At 45.9% G+C, this 20,835-nt stretch overlaps 1 protein-coding gene across 2 annotated transcripts in view; it reads left to right on the top strand.

The window, feature by feature from the left end:
• Positions 1 to 20,835, top strand: part of SMG6 (SMG6 nonsense mediated mRNA decay factor) — a 224,512-nt gene that overhangs the window by 179,484 nt on the left and 24,193 nt on the right. The window contains exon 14 of one of the 2 annotated variants that reach the window (XM_084862836.1): positions 20,469 to 20,645. The exons of the other annotated variant lie outside the window; for it this stretch is intronic. Coding sequence (XP_084718962.1) covers positions 20,469 to 20,645 — 177 coding nt within the window. The remainder of the gene's footprint in view (positions 1 to 20,468; positions 20,646 to 20,835) is intronic. 2 annotated transcript variants of the gene reach the window in all.

Genomic DNA, 20,835 nt, shown 5'->3' with positions numbered 1-20,835 from the left:
CATCAGGCAGCCAAAGGGTGAACAGCAGTTGTCATTTTCCTCATTCCAGTTCCATCTGCAGTTTGTCTTGCAGAAAATTCCTCATGGTTTCTGGTATGTGGTTGCCTAGTACCAATATATGCTTTCTTTAAACCCTCCTCCTCCCACCCCCGCCCCACCCCAGTAATTTCAATGGAAAACTGGAAGGGTGGACAAAATAGCTAGAAGCATGTACTTAAAGCCATTTTAATTACAAGTCAATGCTAGTTTTTTTTTAAATTGAGCGTCTAGCTTTCCAAGTTAGACTTTGAACGTCACTGTTCATTTTATTAAGGTGAACATTGTTCTTAAAATGTGCTTGCATGGATTCATATCTGTGTGACGTGTTACTTCATAATGAGTAGATCTGCTACTCTCCTGTAGATTCAGGAAATCCAGTGTTTATGAAGAAACCCCTCAAGTCTTTCTGTATTGAGTCAACTCTTCTCCTTGGTATCTCCTCTACCCTTCCCCCTGTAGAACCATAGCCCAAAGGCGCAGTGAGCTGCTCTGAGAAAGACAGGACAATGACAGATGTCCAGATTGGGGTAGGAGTGATTGTTTGGGAGGCATTTATTTGCTTTAAAAAATTTTTTTTTAAATGCCACATGGCTCTCTTGCCAGTGGGGAAGAGAAACTGACTCTGGGATTAGGGATGACCCAGTTTGTGCTCTGATTTCAGAGAGGAAGAGAGAGGGAGAGAAATATAGAAACATCAGTGTTGAGAGAGAATCATTATCAGCTGCCTCCTACACACCCCCAATTGGGGATTGAGCCCGTAAGCTGGGCATGTGCCCTTGACTGAAATCAAACCTGGGACCCTTCAGTCCACAGGCTGACGCTCTATCACTGAGCCAAACAGGCTACGACTCAGAAAAGTGTTAAAGTTTTTATATTCTAATTCAAATATTAGATCTTGGAAAAGACCCTCAAGTGATTTCCTCCCCCACCCCCCATTTCTATTTTTTTAAATAGGAAATTTAAGTAGGAAGACCCTAAGCTCCAAATGTAAAGATACCTCTTTTCTCCAAGTATTAAGCCTGATCAGGTCCCGACCCAATATGGAGTGGGAGGGGATAAATCACAACTACAGATCTTGGCACTTTTATAAGAAATTTAAATAACAGACAGACATATAGAGATTCGTAAATATGTACTTGGTGCCAGCTAAACCACAGAGAAGATACTGCATTTGTGGTCCAGAGAAGTTAAATATTTGTGGTCAATTTAAAATTCAACATAAAACTCTCATCTGTGATGGAAAATATCCAGAAACTGCATGGAGGCCATGCAAGCTACACAAACTCTCCAAGGCCTCTTCTTTCCCCCGGCTGGACCAGAAGAGCCTCTGCGCCTTTCCTTGTGCTGTGCATAGCTGGCAAGCCCTTCCAGGAGAAAAAGGGCTTCCTGCACTCCGACTGCCTACTGAGAAGGCCCTCTCTGCTTTGTGGCTCACTCCTGCACATCTGATCAAGCAGCATATTATCCAGAACCTTTCCCTGTCCGTCTTATATAAAACTAGAGGTCCAGTGCACAAAATTCATGCACTCGGAGGAGTCCCTCAGTCCGGGAACCTTACAGTGAGCAAGCCTAAACCAGCAGTCGGACATCCTTAGTGCTGCTGCAGAGGCGGGAGAAGCTCCTGCTACCACCACTGCACTTACCAGCTGTGAGCCCGGCTCAAGGCTTCTGGCTGGGCAGTGCCCCTCCTGTGGGAGTGCACTGACCACCAGGGGGCAGCTCCTGCATTGAGCATCTGCCCCCTGGTGGTCAGTGTGCGTTATAGCAATTGGTCGTGCCACTGTTCAATCTATTTGCATATTAGCTTTTTATTATATATGATAGCAATACTCTCTCCAACCTTGTTACTCTCTGTCCCCCTTACCCTAGTTTTTTTTTTTTTTCTTATAGTACTTCCCATTACTTGTCCTGTATTTATTTGCTTATTTGTTTCTCCGTCTCACAAGAATGTTAAGCTCCATAACATCAGGAGCATTGTTTTATTGATTGCTATATTCCTAGTTCCTTAAATAAGGCCTGCTGCATAGCAGTTACTTAATAAATATTTCTTGAATGAATTCAGTGGAATACCTTAAAATGTTTCAGGAAGTACAGTGTAGGAAGCAGAGTTATGTCCTGCTCTGGAATAGGTTACTGTTACATGGTAGAACCTCAGGCTGTGAGATCGGCTTGAAACACTGTAAATGCTTTACTTTGTTGTGTGTGTGTGTGTGTGTGTGTGTGTGTGTGTGTGTGTGATTGATTTCAAAGAGGAATGAGGAGGGAGAGAGAAATAGAAATAGAAACATGGCCGAAGCCAGTTTGGCTCAGTGGTAGAGCGTTGGTCTGCGGACTGAAAGGTCCCAGGTTCAATTCTGGTCAAAGGCATATACATTGGTTGTGGGCACATCCCCGGTAGGGGGTGTACAAGAGGCAGCTGGTCGATGTTTCTCTCTCATCTATGTTTTTAGCTCTCTATCTCTCTCCCTTCCTCTCTGTAAAAAAATCAATGAAATATATTTTAAAAAAAGAAAAAAAGAAAAAGAAAAAAGAAGAAGAAAAAAAAAAAAGAAATAGAAACATGATGAGAATGAAAGAGAAGAATCCATTGGCTGTCTCCTGCACGCCCCCTACTGGGGACCAAGCCTGAAACCCAAGCATGTGCCCTTGACCGGAATCCAACCTTGAACCCTTCAGTCTACAGGCCGAGGCTCTATCCACTGAGCCAAACCAGCTAGGGCAATGCTTCACTTTCTATCCCATGGTAGCTGCATATGGTTCCCAAGAGGGAGACTCTCCCTTTAGGTGGTGCCTGAGCCTTCAGATGTATAAGGCAGCTGGCTTACACATAGTGATAGAATTAACAGTTTAATATTCATGTTGCAGTGTTTGTTTCTAGCCATCAAATTTGTTGAAGACCCTTTGATGTAGGAGCTCTTTCTGGGAAGCATGCAGACTGAAGCACATACTTAATACTTTGCATATTCTTTTTTGACATGTAAATGCAGCCTCTCTTGCCCAGCTTTTTGTCATTTGAGACCCTGCCTGGTTGAGGGGACTGTTGTTGCTGATCAGGCCTGTTGGACCTGATGATGAGTGATGGCCTTGACTGATTTGCTCCTATCTGCTTTTCTTTGCTAGGATTTCCAGTCTCCCCAATACAGAGAAATTGTTGCAATAAACACATTAGGTTTTCTGGATCTGTTCCAGAGCCTTATTGTTTATGACCTTTAGCATTTGGTATGCAGTGTGCTTCACAAATGATGTTGATAATCTCTAAGATAACGCTGTCAAGTTTTAAAAAATGGCGATGTGTATCACCATTTATATTTATAAGGTATAGGAAGAGCCCGTACTTAATTATATATGACAGCCGAAACCGGTTTGGCTCAGTGGATAGAGTGTCAGCCTGCGGACTGAAAGGTCCCAGGTTCGATTCTGGTGAAGGGTATGTATCTTGGTTGCGGGCCCATCCCCAGTAGGGGGTGTGCAAGAGGCAGCTGATTGATGACTCTCTCTCATCGATGTTTCTGACTCTCTATCCCTCTCTCTTCCTCTGTAAAAAATCAATAAAATATATTTTTTTTAAAAAAATTATATATGACAGTGTATGCATAAATATCTCTGAAGGACATACCAGAAACTTGCATGGGGCTGAGAAACAGAAGTTCTAGAAACCAGAGGTGAGATTTTGTTTTTAAAATCCAGCCACTTGTACTGTTTGCTTGTTTTTAATATGTGCCATGTGTATAAACACATTGATAGCAGCTTTGGTTTGGCTGGTACTCGAAGCCACGGTGACTCCATATCTTCATTATCCCCTGGAAGAGAAGCTGTTGTTGAACTTCTTTTCTGCTTTGTCAGCAGCAAGAGTGACTTTAGCCTAAGTAACAGAATTCGGTGACAGCTTTTAGCTCTTGTTGTCAATAAAAAGGATAGTTTGTGTGTAGGCTTCCCTAGTATGGGCTGGTACAGAAATTTTCTCTTTCTCCTTCTTATCAGTATGAAGCGCTGAAACTGTACTATACAGTAGTCACCCAGTAGCCAAGACCCACAGCGGATGCCTGACAGTGAGGATTGTACTGAGCCCTATATACTGGTATACTAGTACTATTTTTTTCTATACCTCCAAACCTATTATAAAGTTTAACCTCCTCTTGTACTTTGGTACCATTTTTATATAAAATAGGGGTTACTTGTACAGAAGCACTGTGATACCGGACAGTCAGTCTGATAACTGAGACAGCTACTAAGTGAATAATAGGCAGGTTGGGTATCTGGCATGGATACAGTGGACAAAGGGATGATTCACACCCCAGGTAGGACATAGCAGGACAGCATGAGATTTCGTCATGCTACTCAGAACGGCGCACAATTTAAAACTTAATTATTAATTGTTTGCTTCTGGAATTTTTTATTTAATAATTTTGGGCCACGGTTGACCAAGAGTAACTGGAACTGCAGGAAGTGAAACCGCGGATAAGGGAAGACACTGTAACTGCATGTCGTTCTGTGTGTGTGCTCCAAAAGGAGAGTAAGCAGCGTTCCTAGTTACTGGCTGTCTGTCTCTGTCCCTGTTCTTAGTCTGATAACTTGGAAAGATTTAATAAATAATCAGAAATATATTCTTACAGCAGCTTTTTTATTTCTTTTTCACATCCTTTGAGGATATACTCCATAGTCTTGGTGATCAGGCATGAACCAGATGAGATACCATAAACTCTAAAGCCATTTTGCCAGAATGACCTGCAGAATAATACATCTCCCTAAATAAGTCATAGTCTTTATTATACTCTGTTCTGTTCATGAGAAATATTCATGTAAGTTACTTTGTCTGGGCTTAGGATTACTCACTGTAAAATGGGGATGACAATAGTCCCTTCATAAGATTTCAGTAAGGATTAAATGAGAAAACGTAAGTGAAAATGTCTAGATTATAAAAATAAAAGTCTCTTCAACATATATGTTCTTCATAATAAGTGGAGGAGGCTGATAAGAAGCTCCAAAGAAACAACCAGTTATAATCCACTTTACACCAAATTCCCATATATATTCCCAGATTATTCTATAATTTCTATTGCTGTTTTCCGTAATTCATAAGGATTTTCTCATAATCTCTACTGTCTTCAGGTTTTACCTCTCAGTTGCTATTGTCTTGCAGCTTTGAATGTGAAAAAAACAAACAAAAAACGCTTGTTGGATTTGCCTTTTACACTATGTTCAGGCCCAGCAAGAAATTGGACAGGATCCTGGCATTTTTCTGAAGGCAAGGCATTATTCCAAGGATTCTCCTATAATGGAAACCTTCAAGTGAGAATCTGTGTACTCTTGAAGGAGAATAGCAAAACACCACTTTGGGAATAAAATCATGCTGTCCTGGGCATTCCAGCGCTTCCCGGGCTGGCCTTCTTTTGACACCATTCCTTTCTGCAGTCCCACCCCACTCAGCCCTGGCACAGAGTCCCATGAGCATGCCACCTGCCTTCTCTCTTTCTCTCTCTCTCTCTCTCTCCCCCTATCCTTTGGCTGCTCAGTTTACTTTTTCCACATCCTCACCCTCTTCCAGTTCCAAACTAAATAGCCTTCACAGATGGCTTGTTCCCTCAGAGCTGTTTAAGAACACAAGACAGTGATGTGGGGTCCAGGGAGAACTGCCAAAGCCCAAGACTGCCCTTCCGACACAGAAGAAGACCACTTGGTCATCAGCTCCCAGAAGTCCATGGACACTAAGCAGAAAGGCTGGCAGATTGGGTGGTGGAATGTCTCTTTAACACTGTAATCCTCTAGCAACTAGTTCTCACTTAGATTTACAAGTCAAAACCTAGAGCTGGATACAGTGCATACTCGATTTTCCACATAAGACAGAGCACTTTGTAGTTGGCATTTCTCCCCCAGTTTTTTACAGCATGGAAACCCAACAGGAAATGACAGTCCCGTTTGTGTTTTGGATCGTGGTTTGAGTCCTTACTGAACTTCTTTGTGAACTTCTGGAGAGGTCTAGATCCCTGCCCTGCCTGACCTGAAGGGCAGTATTCCCAGCTGTCAGCACATCCTTGGGAAGAGGGTGAACTTCAGTCGCCTATTAGAAATCCTGCAGATGAGAGAAGACCCAGAATTTCACTCTTTCTTTCCTGTCAGCAAGGACATGTAAGTTTCCCGCCTGCCTTGTCATCAGCTTTGAGATACTTTTCTCCTACATCCCCCCATGTATGCAGTGGTGCGTAAGCTTCTGCCCCCACTCATGATCCCAGCACAGATCCCTCGCTCTGCTATAATCAGATGGGTCTGGTTAATTTTGCCCTCGTGACAAGACAGCCTTTTTCCTGTCCTCACAGTTATTCCTGTGGGACTGAAGACCTCTCTGGTCATGGTCTCTCCTCTCCTTCCCTTCCTTCTGTCTCATCTCTCTCTAACTGTAGCCCCTGGTTCCTCTGAGGTCACTGAGAAAAGGCAGTCAGTGCTGTTTACTGCTATAGGATCTCTCTTCCCTCAGTAAGCAGAGTTCCTTTGAAAGCCCCCGCCCCTGCCCCTTCTTCATCAAAAGCCATGCTGTTGGCTTAATCTGCTTGAATTTGGGCATAACTTGGCAGGAAACAGTGTCTTGTGTGGGGTGGGTCTGGCCAAAGGGAAGGTAACTCTCAGAGCGGACAGTTGAAGAAGCTTCCCCTGGAAACACCAGACAGGAGAAGGAAAGAGAAAATTCTGTGGCAGGAAAACAAAAACAAAAACTATTCTTTCTCTTCTCCACCTTCATATCTTCCTCCAAGATCAAGAGTCACCAGATGAACAGCACTGTTGTTTGCACAGTAAACGTTTCTTGGATTGATGGGTTTGTGTAACCTTGTGTGCCAGGTGGAAGAGGAAGCTTTGATTTCCTTTGTCTTGCCCCCATGCTCTATGATGGACCTTCCTCTCCACAATAGATCCAGATGTCAACTGTGTAGTGCAAATAACTTTCTGGGGACATGCATAGGTCTTAACTTGGCATCCAACAGTGACTAGCTTCCCATATTCATTCACCTCGTCAGCTTATTAACTGAAGTCTTACCCATACTGTGTCCAGGGAAATTAAACCTGAATCATAGAATTCCTTTTAGGGCACATGCATTGAGAATTTTTTTTTTTTTTTTCATGTTTCAGGTTGGTGTATTTGTTTAATCAGAACAGGCCATTTGTTTGCCTATGTGGTCTGTAATCTCATTTTATTTTTTAATCTTTATTGTTGAACGTATTACATATGGCCTCTTTCCCCCTGGAATTTTTAATGTTAGTACCTCTGTTGTTGCCTATAACTTAGCCAAGTAGTCATTTGGTTTGTGTTAATCTAAATGCAAATTCATCATAAGTGTTTATTTTGTATTGGGGGTCAGCCTTTTGGCTGCTGGGCAAGGGGGGAATCCTTTAGTGAGAAGGACTTGAAGTAGGTCCCTAAGTCCAAAAGTATCATTACCTTTGTAAGAGGCTACAAAGTATAACAGACCTGAGCACAGACCTTTGGAATAAGACAAACCTAGGTTCAAATCCCAGCTTCACCACTCACTTACTGGATGTTTCTTTCCTCAGAGCTTCAATTTCCTCTTCCTCTTTCTATCTCACAGGATTACTGTGATAATCAAATGAAATAACATAATGCCTAGCAACCATCAGTCACCACTTCATCTCCACCATAGCTTTCCCAGTAAAATGGGATATGTCAGCCATCGAGAAGCTGTGACCAGTGAAATCTGCAGAGGAAGCAAAATGCTATTTTTTCTACTTGCCATTACCCTGAACCTCTATCCCGGGCTTCTTGCATGCTCATGAGTTTCTGTTTTTAGAACATGCCCAAGCTGAGCTTGGTCAGTGTCCTTTTTCCCTCGTGAGGACTCCTTTCATGATCAATACCCAAGGGCTTTGGGATGTCTAGATGGTGATTCTCCTCAAAGGCAAGCCTGATCCCCATGCCACAAAGGTGTTGCTGGCAGACTGGTTTCCAGAGACCACTCTTGACCTCTTCACACCTTGGCTTTTCTTCAAGAGCCTTTCCTGGCTTCAGGTCTGGTGAGAAGCTAGCCAGAGAGCTTGTCCTCAGCCTCCGGTGGGACGCACAGGTTTGGCTTGTACCCTGCGAGTGGCCTGGAGGGAGCTCCAGGGTGTTGGAGATGGCCATGGGAAAGAAACGGCTCAGAAAAAGCACGGTGCGTGAGCCAGCAGCTCCCCACTGCCTGCTGGAGCGGGCTCAGCGAGGCCTCTGACAAGAGGCTTCAGAACACTAAACAGGTGATTAAAACATCAGTCCGAGTCTTTCCAAACCTCACAGAGAGCCAAAAACTCAGTTTGGACACCAACAGACATTTTCCACTCTGGAGCTTTATAAACTGATCTGCTGTTTCTTCCTCTGCTCTGTGGCCAGAGGGGAGCTCTGTGCTAATGATTCCATAAAACCCTCCAACTCTTCCTTAGTGGCTTATCATACGAGAAGAACCTATACCACCTTTTTCCGTCAAGAGTTGTCTCCTGTGGAAACAGATTCTGAGTCATCAGCCCTTCCAAAAAGGCTAAGCCCAGGTCTTGGCACTGTCCCCTAGGACAGAGCTGAGCTTCTCCGTCAAGGTCAATGGCAGAGCTGAACTGTCTTTCCTCTCCTCCTTTCCAAGATGCCTTTCCAGAATCATAGAAACCTTTAGGAATGGAAAGGGATCTTCAAGATCATCTGTATTTTGCAAACAAGGTTCAGTAACTTGCCCAGGTGAGGAGAGCATGAAGGAACTTTTCCTCTAGATTCTGCTTTCCCTGGACTTAGGCCTGTCAGACCAGGAGCTCAGTCTTCAGAAATCAGCAACAAGATTGCCCCTCTTTGGTTTTTTGTTTTGTTTTTAAATTTTTATTGATTTTTTTTTAGAGAGAGAAAAACATCGACTTGTTGGTCCACTTACTTATGCATTCATTGATTGATTCTTCTATATGCCTTGACCGGAATCAAACCCTCAACCTTGACATATCGGGACGATGCTCAACCACCTGAGCTACCCAGCCAAGACAAGGCTGCCCCCCTTTGAGTTTTTCTACTAGATCAGATTTTTCCCCTTGTGAGTTGTGAGCATCTCTGTCCCTAGCACGGGCAAATGGTCCAGATCCATGGGGAACTGTGGTAGTTGGACACTGATTAAGAAAAGAGGCACATTGCAGCTCCTCCACTTACTGCATAACCCTGAGTAAGTCTGTGCCTTGATTTCTTCATCTGCCAAATTGAGATAACAGCCCTTCCTACTTCATGGATTTGTCGAGATTAGGTGAGTTGGTGTATGTAAAGCATTTGGCATGGTGCCTTGCATGTATCAGCCATTCTGTTATTGGGAACTTTTAAGGATGAATGAAGCACACAGCAGGTTTGTTGTTATGTCTTAGAAGGTCCAATGGCTCTCCCAGGAAGCAGCTCTGGTGAGGCGGTGAGAACACTGGTCTAGAAAGTCATTGCATCTGGCTTTAGATCTCATTGAAATTACTCAAGTTTCCGTTTTCTTACCTCTATTATCATGATCTAATTATAATAGTTAATTGCTTCATAGGGTGCTAAGGATTTTATAGATCCTAAAAGTGCCATGGAAAATATAAGGTCATACTTTTTGTACCTTAGCTGGAGTTGTATTTTGAAGAATTTACCAAAATTGTGGCCACCTATCTTTTCATTCTTTACAGCAGTGATTGTGAAACTTCAGTGTTCTTAAGTACCTGGGAGACTTATTTAAAGTGTACAGTACAAGGCCCTATCCCCAGAAATAACTAATTTATTTAGTCCAAAGTAGAGTCCAGGAACCTACAATTTTAACAAGCTTACTAGGTGATTCTGATACAGGTGGTTTGAAAAATAATGCTTTTTGGTATTCAGAGGTGAAGAAAGGGAACTAATACTTATTTAGCTTCTTCTGTGTGCCAACATTTGCCTTACTTATACCTCATAAATAGACTTTATTAGGTTTAGTTATCAAAGCTTGTCTTGTCTCCAACTGAGAGATACTATTAGCCACATTTGATACTCAGGACTCTAGATGTAGGACTCAAAAATGCAATTTATAGTAGCCTTCTACTTCAGCCCTAACCTCAGAGAATTTCTGTATTTTTTATATTTTAATTTGCTGTGGGGATTCTCAAGATATTTCTTTGGTGTAATATTTCCAAGAGCATAACACCAGTGCTTTGAAGAGCGTAAGTCTCACCTCTTGCTGAGATGTGTTACCCTGGGGCAACAGCCTCTACTTACAGCAACGTGTGATATGCCCAGAGCTTGGCTTCTTGTGGTATCTTATTTCAAACTAGAAACTCTGAAAGCAGTTTGTCAAGAGAGCACCTATCCCAGGTTATTGAGCCCAGACTTCATGGGGAACTCCACCTAAAGCAGAAAGTAGCATCTCTGAATCTGCCAGGGTGTCTGTGTGCAATTCAACCCAAGGAGCATGACTCACATAGTGGACAACGTGGTTAGCACCTCTCCATGATCACCATGGCCCCTGGAATTGTCCTAAGGTCCTGAGGCTGCCATTTGCCTCCCACGATGAGTCATCCCCATTGTCCTAATACCCATAGTGTATGCTGCAGATAGATTTTCTGTGTGTGTGTACATACAAATTACTTCGTCTGCCCTTAGGAAACTTACTTAGGAGAGAAAATAGGATAGATTAATGGGAAAAGATATTGATAAGCATAAACTAATCAGCAGATCAAGTTATGGATATCTTGAACTTGAGAGGGAATACATTCTCAGATGACAAATTTAAGATCCAAAGGGAACTTTACAGGCTAGAATGAAAGAAGTACATAACAAGATGAAATCAAATAAGAAAGAATAAATGCATAACCTTAACCTTATCCAAAAAGTCAGCTGCACATAGCAAGTAACAAGTAATATGCAAATTGACCCTCACGCCCTTGCGCAACATGGCCGCCCCCATGTGGTCAAAGATGGCTGCCACAAGATGGCTGGCAAGGGAGGGTGGTTGTGGGCGATCAGGCCAGCAGGGGAGGGTAGCTGGGGGGACCAGACCTGCAGGGGAGGGCAGTTGGGGGCAACCAGACCAGCAGAGGAGGACAGTTGTGGGGACCAGGCCAGCAGGAGGGCAGTTGGAGGTGATTGGGCCAGCAGGGGAGCAGTTAGGCATTGATCGGGCTGGCAGGGGAGCAGTTAGGCATTGATCAGGCTGGCAGGCAGGCAAGTGGTTGGGAGCCAGCAGTCCCAGATTGTGAGAGGGATGTCCAACTGCCGGCAGTTGAATATCCCCCAAGGGGTCCCAGATTGGAGAGGGTGCAGGCTGGGCTGAGGGGGACCCCCCCCCCCAATCCCCAGTGCACGAATTTTGTGCACTGGGCCTCTAGTACTAAATAATAGTGTTTCTTATAACATGGGATACCTCAGTGAAGGAACGTTATTAAAAGGGACTAGTTAGTGGCGTACTTGCACTTAGTGGGGAGGAGATACTATTTAGTTACATATGTGAAAACATTTTGGAAATTTGTTCATTAAAAGCTCATAATGTGTTAGTCAAGGTGATGAACAGCAAAACCAAAGCCGTTTTAGTCTATTCATTGAATTAAGGTATCAATAATGGAACAAGATGTTCAACTCTGTTCTCTGCCGCCAGCTCACATGGGGGCACTCCTACAGGAGACACAGTAGTCTCAGTGAAAGTCTTAGTGAAAAATAAGCAGGATGTTTAGGAGACAGTTGAAGTGAGGAACAGTTGAAGGAAGTGGGACTGTTTAGCCTAGAGAAGGTATAACACAGCAGACTTCAAATAATTTGAGGCCAGTCATGTAGAAGCATAAATTAGAGTGTGTTTTTTGTTGTTTTTTTATGTGGCCTGGAGAGAGGACAGAATTAGAAGCACTGGGAGGCAGATAGGGGTTTAAAAGGGACCGGCGTTTTTATCAATTTAGAAAAGTGAAAAAACGGAATGGGTTCCCTAGTAGGAAGTGAGCCCCCTTGTAGATTCAAGACAGTAGCAGACCTTTCATACAGCATGGTCTGAACCGAAGGTTAGCAGGGGGAACATTTGTTAGGTAATAATAAAAGTTACCTATTTGTTTCTCATTAAGTAGTGGTGGTTTTAAAAGCTTCCTCGGGACACTGGCAGTGTCCTTTTCCACCGGAAATAGTCAAGAAAAGGTTGGATCCCTGGGAGATGATATTGAGGTTCCGTTGTGGCTCTGAACGATCAGTAACTCTGTGGCGTATTAGTATTACCGGTGTTGAGGGCCGCTGTGAGGTCAGAGAAGATGAAGGAAGTGTGGGACTAACCCGTGGATGCTGAAAGGACCGCTGTGCATTTGGAAGAGGTGAGTGTCAAGTTACTGCAGAATCCCTCTAGACTGAAAATTCGGTGAAATCAAGATCCGCCTTGTTTCTCTCTTGTGTGCCTAGAATGTCTAACAGTCCATGTCACACTTTAGAGCCTTGGGAAAATGTGTGGGCGGGAGGGGAGTGAGGTGGCTTTTTATCAAACTCAAAGGAAGATAAGGGAATGAGTTGATTGCACAAAGGTGGAGTCACTGTAGGCTAAGGAAATAATCTGTTAAGGTGCAAAGGGGAGCAAATGGCATGCAAGGGAATATGGAACAGGTAGCCTGGGGCCTGGAGTTGAGAATTAGGAAATAATAGCAAGAAGTGAGAGTGGTAATATACTAGTGGGGAGGGCTGGGTGGGTGCTGGAGAGCTTGCCCAGATCACGGAAAGCATTGAGAAAAGTTGGAGTTCAATCTTGTAGCAAGGCTAAGCCCAAGGGAATTCCCCATCTGACTTCCTCAGGACCCTTCTGGGTAAAAGGGATAAAGGAGGCTGTGCCAGGTCTCTACCAGGAGCTTCTCTTCCCCTCAGGCTTCCTCTTCCTTTTCCCTTGAGAGAAGAGGAATGAGACTTCTGCCCTCCAGAGTGCTTTAGGTAATGCAAGGGTGTGGGTGAGGAGCTATTTCTCTTTTGATACTGAGAGGCTTTGAAGTAACACCTCTGTCACATTCCCCCCCACTGGAGCACAGGACTTTGCTTTGTTCTCTACTGGAATCCTCAGGGCCTAGAAGGTGTCTAATGCACACAGTAGGCACTTTGTAAATTTTGTTTAATTGAACGTTGACTAAATGTGTTGAATGCTGCCAGTGTCTCAGAAAGGGCAACACACACACACACACACACACACACACACACACACACACAAAATAAATAAAACCAGAAACAAATCTGGTGAAGAAACCTAAACAGAAGTCTAAGGGGTGGTCTCCTGATCTTGCCTGTCCAGAAGGCAAATAAGAATGTGGCTCAGAGCAGCTAGAGCCCAGGAAATAGTGCTCCTGGCCCAAAACTAACTGGCAGTATGGAAACAGGCTGCATTGGATACTTGCAGACAGACAGATGCAAGGGCTCTCATCCCCAGGGGCTGAGCTCGCAGCCTCCCCTGCTGGTTCAGCGAGTGAGGGCCCAGCGCCTGTGTTCCAGGTTTCAGACCAGCTGAAGCCAGCCAGACCTGACAGGCTTGTGTTGGCAGTGCCAGTATCCGCCCCTAACCCTGCCAATTTGGGTGGCTGCTCTCGGAGCACTCTGCTGGGGAAGCAGATTGGACTGCAGCCTGTCCAATCCACTGCTGCCTATGGTTTGCTCTCTGTGACGCGCTCTCTGTAAGAATTCACCTTGCTCGCACAGCCAGAGCTTGGCGCTCTGGGAGAGAGTAGTTTCTTTTTGTGAGGAACAGTTTAAGAAGAGCAAGCTGTACTCTGCCCAGGAGAACCCAGACTCCTATCTGGCTCTGTTCAGAAGGTCCAAGCTCAGAAAATACAGGTGGGTAGAAAATGCCTCACCGGGAATTTTTCTCATCATTTCTCTTGTATTGAGAGGCCTGGAAGAAGGATGCAGCAGGGTCTTGTTTAAGGAGGATACTATTAATAAAGACTAAGACACACACACACCCCAGTATGAAGGGACCAGGTGGGCAAGGCAATTGTGATGTTCACTGCAGGGTTTTATTTCTGGTGTGTGCATTGCTGGCGTGCTTGTCCTAAAGCCCAGACCCTTAGGGCCTCTAGAGTCCTATAAAACACATACATGCCTCTCTGGTTAAGTCCAGGAATTTTTTGGGAGAATTAGGAAGAGCGACAACTAGAGAGCTGGGTCCTCCCTCCACCAATGGCCTGCCCTGCAGCCTGGATCCAACACCTTAGCTCTGAATAAAATAATTCAGCAGCTTCAACATGCAGGTGAGCATTCGGGGCCTCTCCCCTCAGCCCTAGGCTGTGTGCCAGCCCCAGGCTTCCTTCCTTACCTCTGAGTCTGGTTTCCACACATCTCAGTGGTGTTAGGCAGAGTGCCCCTCCTGCCTCTGAGCAGAGTGACGCAGCAAGAAAGAAAGAAAATAACAGCACTTATTTATTGAGCACCTTGCTAAATATTTGCTATGCATTATCTCCTTTGAACCTCACAAACAACTTGAGCAACAGAGGCTCAGAGACTTCAAGTAACTTATCTAAGGAAACACAGCTAGTAAGTGGCAGTTAAGGTTTGATCTCAGGTTCAAGTTTCATAGCCTGACTATGAAGCCCAGCTCCCTGTATTGCTTCAACTTGCCTCTTCCAGAATGGACCTGTGTTTCCCACTGTACTTAACCTTCTCACTGCTGATGTGTACTCCACAACTCCTCTGTCCTCCCAACTCTCTCCAGTGTGAACATAATCTCCCTCGCAGTAGCCAAGTACCTGTACTTTCTGGAATCTTCAATAAAACTATTGGTATATTCTCTCCCCCCACTGCCAATTCTTCCCATCCAACCATTTGCCAGTTCCCGAGCTCCTCTTTCTAGGAAGCAAGGCGGGATATGGGTGGCCTGAGCAGGCTGCATACCGCTCTGAACAGGCATCTATCTGTACATTGCCAGCTGATTTGTAATGGCCCGCATAGCCTCTGCTGAGAAGGAAACACAGATGTTGGGATCAGACACATGGAATGGTGTGACAACTACAGGTTCACCAGTGATGTTAGCATTTCATCTTGTGACCCACTGACCCCTCAGTTAGCCCAGACCAACTATAGAATTAGGGAGGGCTGGGTCTAGAGATGAGGATCAAAAGGGACTGAGGGAGAGACTTATGCTTAGCTGTCTTGCATAGAAATGAGGTCCTGCTATAGCAGGGATAGGGAAAGCGTGAAATGCTGATTGAGCTGGTCCCCCTGGACAGTATGCCCAGGGGTTGTCAGGATACACATCTGGCACAAGTACCCATGTCTTCTCTCCCTCTGATCCCTTTGTCATTTGGCCCCTGCATTGGTTCTTCCTTTCTCTGCCGCTCTAACGCTCTCTCAATTCCATTCTACTTCAGGGAGGCTGGCTGCCAATGTCTGTCTCTCTGTAGTAAACGGTTACCTCTGTAACAGAGTGATTGTTCATCCTTGTGGCCAGCTTTCCCCCTGCCCCTGGAGTCTGCTTCCCACCTGGGAACCCCCTCCCCCCCCCCAGGAATGTGAATAAAGCATTTCCTCTGTCTTCCCAGCTCCAGAGGATTCCCTGGAACTGAACTGTAATTGGCAGGCCTCTACTTAGGCTGACCCACCCTTGGCCACTACAGAATTGTCCTACCTACCCTTCAGTCTCCTGTGAGAGTGACTTGTGCACAACTAGAGGTTCCCAGTTTGTCAAAACACTTTAATCTGAGTTTATTTTCTTGTAGCCAATAATGTAGGCTTGACTCATTGAAGATGATAATTAACCCATTGCAAATTGACCTCAAAAACCAGCCAAACAGCTTGTATTTTACCAGCCTTGGTTGTGGATTTGTAGGCTATTTTAAGGTTTCTTAATAATCTCAGCAAGACTTCACTTTCCTTTCTGCATCTTATTTGCTCTAAGGATATTCTGTAAAATTAACAAGCTATAAAGTTTGATTGAAGGGTTCAACAAATGTGAGAATAATTGACTGCATTTAGAGAAACAAGAAAAACAACCTGTAAATTTGAGTTTGTAGGGGAAAACCCGTGTGATTTTTCTCTTTAACCAGAGGAGCAATAGCAAGCAGGACTTTCTAAGACAAAAAAAAAAATAAAATAGAACTGGCTGATAATACAAATTTAAATTCTGATTCTGTCCAAATCAAAAGCTCAGAAAAAGAAGTTTTGAAAAGTCTAACCATCCACTGTGATGCTCATGCCTTCCAGGACGTCTGTATGGAGAAAACGGGGACCCAACAGAGATAAAAGAGCTCCTCGGTCCCTGGAGTCTGCATCCAGAGGAGCCTGGTTCCACTCTCTGACTCTGCCTCCTGTTCCCTTGCTAGACCAGGGGTGGTGGGAGGTGTCCTCCCTTCCCCATGGTGCTCTGAGGTGTGTGTGTTAAATCTTACAACTCAGACTGCAGCAGACTCTGGTGCCTGGTGCTCAGTTCCTTTTCTCTCTCTTGCCCTCCTGTCTTCCATAAGACAGCTTAGAGATCTCTCTCTCGATCTCTCGATCTCTCTGTTTCTACCTGGGCATCTCTGCCCAAGCTGGGCATGTCCTCTGTTGAGTGGCTGTGGAGAGTCACCAGTTCTCAGAGAACTCCATTCTTGGCTTATCTGTCATTCCCTCAGGTTCCCAAGATCAGTAACTCAGTCTGCCTTCCCTCTTCTCTCTTGACCTAGAAGTTTCTTCCTTCTTCTCTCAAGACCTAAGCTTCCTCTTAACTCCAGCCTCCACCTACCCCCGTGCATGCTAACATTCTGTCTTTCTAAGGAACTGAGCCTGGGACTGGCCAAGCTCCTGTACCGCCTTGCCGCATCTCACTTTCAGTTTTCCTTTCTGCTTGGTTCTTTGCGTGTGGACCCAATCTGGTGATAACTGAAGCCCTGAAGCTAGAGGTTTCAGTTCCCACTGATGAGACACGCTGCCTCGGATGGTCCTCAGAAGGAAATGGAGCTTTCTCTGGGTGCCTTACTTTCAGCTTTTCCCTGTCCTGAAGCCCCTGTTTTGTTTCCAAAGCTGACTAGAGTGATTTATGTAAGACATTCTGTCCATTAATTCTAGAGTTCCTAATAATCTCTGCAGTGAGTCTCCCTCCAGAAGGGCCACGACTGCCATTGAGAAGGTACAGGGTCCCGGGTTTCCTGGGGTACTCGTTAGCCACCAGCCCTTTTCCCCTTCTCTAGCCCCAGTCCAGCACAGCCTGTTAACAGCCCAGGAAGGAGCACCATGCTGCCCAGCTCTCTCCCCTCTAGAGAATCCAGAGTTTGCCCAGAGCTACAATGTACATACCATTTACATTCTCTGTTTTTCATTGATACAGGATGGAAAAATATACTCATGAAAAGAGCTGTTGTGGGGATTATGTCATACATTTCATCTGGACTCCTTCCTCTCCAAGCAGGGAGCCTGGCTTTAACCCCTCTCCTACCAGGAAGCCTCCTGGGCCAGCCAGAGATTATCTTGGAGTTGCCTCTTTGTGGGTGGTTTGAAGGGCTTCTTCCATCATGATGTCTCTTATTAACCAAATTTAAACTTTTGTCCCCCAGATTCAAGTGCTGGAGGCTTTGTCTAGGAGGATGTTCCCATCAATCTGTGAAGCTCTAGGGCCAAGAGAACCAGGTCCTCACCCCTCTAGGCACATTTCTCCTACCATGAAGCAGAATGCTTTAGCTGGCAGGCTAGCAAGCTAGAGACAGAAGGCTTCTCGGTGCCCCTGGGCAAGCCCTAGTCTTTGTGCCTCTCGGACCCCCATTTACTGAATAGCTAGAACCCCATGTCTCACACCCACAGTGCACTCTAGAAAGATAAGGAGACTGTACAATCTTAGCTGGTCCCCTGCTAGTTGGATCGCAAAGGAACAGGGACCCTCTTCTAAAAGGTTGGGTGACTTTTCTTTCTCCAGACAGGTAGAATCCTTTTCAGGCCTCTGAGCACCAGCTCAGAGACCCCACTGGATCAAAGCCCCTTTGAGAATCAGCCAAGAGTGCCCTTGCCCTTTGGGGAGGGACTAGTGGCCTAGTAAACAAAACCTCAGGGGAAACCAGGTGCTTCTAAAGAGTGAAAATGAAAAAGGGACTGTTGGGAGGGGGGCGTTCCATTTTGCTGTTGAGTCTGTGAATGACAGTTCCCAGTGATCCTCTAAGGATGTGTGCAGGCAGGCTCAGGATGTCTGCATCTCTAGGTCCCGCTGTGCCCTGGAAATCCCCATCTGCAGGAATCCACATCCACACATGTGGTCTTTCTCCCTCTTGGCCAGGAATTGCACACTTCCTGAGCCACTCAGAATGCCACCCGGCCTATGTTCTGACAGCGGGAATTTTCCTGCCCTGCTGTCGGCACACACGCACGGGCACACTCTTCTCTTCTGGGTAGATTTCTGCTGCACGTTGCAGGAGTGCCGGCATAACCTCTCACCATCCAGGTGATGCTAAGGACCCTGGCAGGCTTCTTCTCTGTCCCCCTCCCACCTCTAAACCCCCACCTCCTCGCCATTCAGCAGTTGCAGCCTCATACTGAAAAGGAAAGTCCTGGACCCATTACATAATTCTCCATAGTGCAAGCAGTAGCTGGGGCATAAGGTCAGAGGTCATAGTGGGGTCAGGTGGCTGACACACACTGTAACGACAAGGTGGTTAAAATTAGACCACAGAGAGGAAACTGGCAGTCTTGTGGAAATGCAGAAGTTTCCTCTGCAAGTGTGAGGCTGGGGATTCAGGGAGGCCACTGTGCGTGCTGCCTGCCAGGCTATTACTCATTTCAGCTCTGTTCTTTAATGCCTTTTAGCCCCTGCTTCTGTATTTCTAGCCTTCTTCATCACATGTTTGAATGCACGCGATGGAATCCATGGTTACCTGCCCTGGTCCAAGGAGAGCTTCCTTCCTCCTTAAAGAGATGTAAGCCCAGGACTAGGCACCCCGAGCTCAAGACAGCTCTTCTTTCCAAAGCCTTACCTGGATAGCTGAGCACCTTTTAGGTTAGTCTCGGGTGGAGGTAGTTGACGTGCATAGCCTGGGATTCAGGCCCATAGTGATTCCAGGACCAATGGTGAGGGTGAGCAGGGAGAGTAGCGTGTTTTGCTAGGAAAGGAGGTAGAGGAGGGAGTCACGTAGCACCTGTGATAGAGTGATGCTTGTTTCCACAGTGTCCAGACAACAGGGATCATGCCTGCCTCGTGACTCCTTATGGTACTCAACCGAGTTTCTCTGTGTTTGTCCGTGGTTACTGTGAGCTTCCTGTGTGCTCCACTCCCTGGCGAAGGGAGCTTAGGAGATGTAGTCTTTGCCACCAGTGGGGTTATTTTCGAGTGAAGGAGTAACAAATGCACCTGTGAAACAGTGAGCAAACAATCAAAGACAGACTCCAGGTTCATACTTTACTGTGTGATTCAGACATAGACTTCCCTTTCGTGTTGTGGTGTGGGAAAGCTTTGAGGGGGCAGGGGACACTCAGTATGGCTGGAATCAGTGATGATGAGAACGGGCTGCCACCCTGTGGCATGTCTGACCACTGAAGTGTGTTTCCCTGAGTGGATTGGCCTTCACCAGCGTCTGAGCTTCAGATCAAGTGGGGCCCCTCCTCTGCCATGGTGAGTGCCCTTTCACATGGAGGAGAGGACCCCCGAGGCCGGAGATGGAGAAAAGGGCAGGAGGGAGTGCAAGCAAAGCAGATGGGTGTGCAGGTGAGGCCACCATGTGTGTGTGGTCTCACAGGAGAAGGACTCCAGACAAGGTGACTATGGAGACTTATCTGAGACACGAATTTGATGATTGCTCAATATGTTGAATTTCATTTCAGCTAAATCAGCCCAGCTTCTCTGACAGCACTGGCTTATGTGCTGATGTGGTCACATGGGAGCAGGATGGCGTGAACCCTGGAGGAGCAGAGCTTTGGTGAACACCCCCACCTGCTTTGCCTGTCTCCCTCTGACAACAATTTCCTGCCTGAGCCCAGTCTGAGTATGAGAAGCTCTTAGGTGGGGCAGAACCCGCCAGGGGAAGCCCAAAATGATCTGGCTGAAGTGAAACAGCCAAGAAAGCCCTCATCATTCATTTTGCACTCAGCTGAAAGCTCTCCTTTTGGGAGTCTGGTGAGAGGGGAGCTTGGAGAAGAATGGAGAGTGGCTGTGAGGGGTACAGAAAGTTGTGTTCTGTGAAAGCCAGTGGTTGGCACTCCACCCTTCCTTCTATCAATTAGATACCAAACTTTAAAGAATTTAGTCTTTTTTATTATCAGGAGGCAGGAGGGAGGCACAACCCCAGAGGATACGTATCATCGATTCTGGGGTTGTCTGCTACCCTCAAGATGACCTAAGGAGAGACAGTAATGATTTTTTTCCCCGTAGGTCTTGCTCCCCGTGTCACACATGTATGCACACCGCACACTCATTTGTCTCCTTGCCCAGCAATGTTGACACATTTCCCATGTGCTCCGCAGCCAACAGTGTCTCCTCATCTTCATCTTCCTTTTCAGAAAAGGCTGTTTTTCTTCTCTCCCTTTTGCCCTGTAGGTTATTGCAGCCGACTGCAAAAGGGTCACAGTGCTGAAGTATTTTCTGGAAGCCCTTTGTGGACAAGAAGAGCCTCTGCTGGCATTCAAGGGTGGAAAATATGTGTCAGTGGCACCCGTCCCAGACACCATGGGAAAGGAAATGGGAAGCCAAGAGGGAAAACAACTGGAAGATGAGGTACTATGCGGGAAGAGCCCGCTGTGGCAGAGGGACGGCTCCCCTTCCTCCCCCTCCGGCCCTGCTCTGCCCATGGCTTCTACCCCTGGTTATTTATAACCACCCGGAGCAGCAGTGTCAGTGTTAACGTGACCAGCCAACTTCTCAAGAGTGCACTCTGCTGGTGCCCCTTCCTGCCAGTCCCACCCCA

This window comes from Pipistrellus hanaki (assembly GCF_964339955.1).
Source record: "Pipistrellus hanaki genome assembly, chromosome: 16".
Lineage (NCBI taxonomy): Eukaryota > Metazoa > Chordata > Mammalia > Chiroptera > Vespertilionidae > Pipistrellus > Pipistrellus hanaki.
Note: the sequence above shows the minus strand (reverse complement) of the source record. Positions and strands in the feature narration are given on the sequence as shown.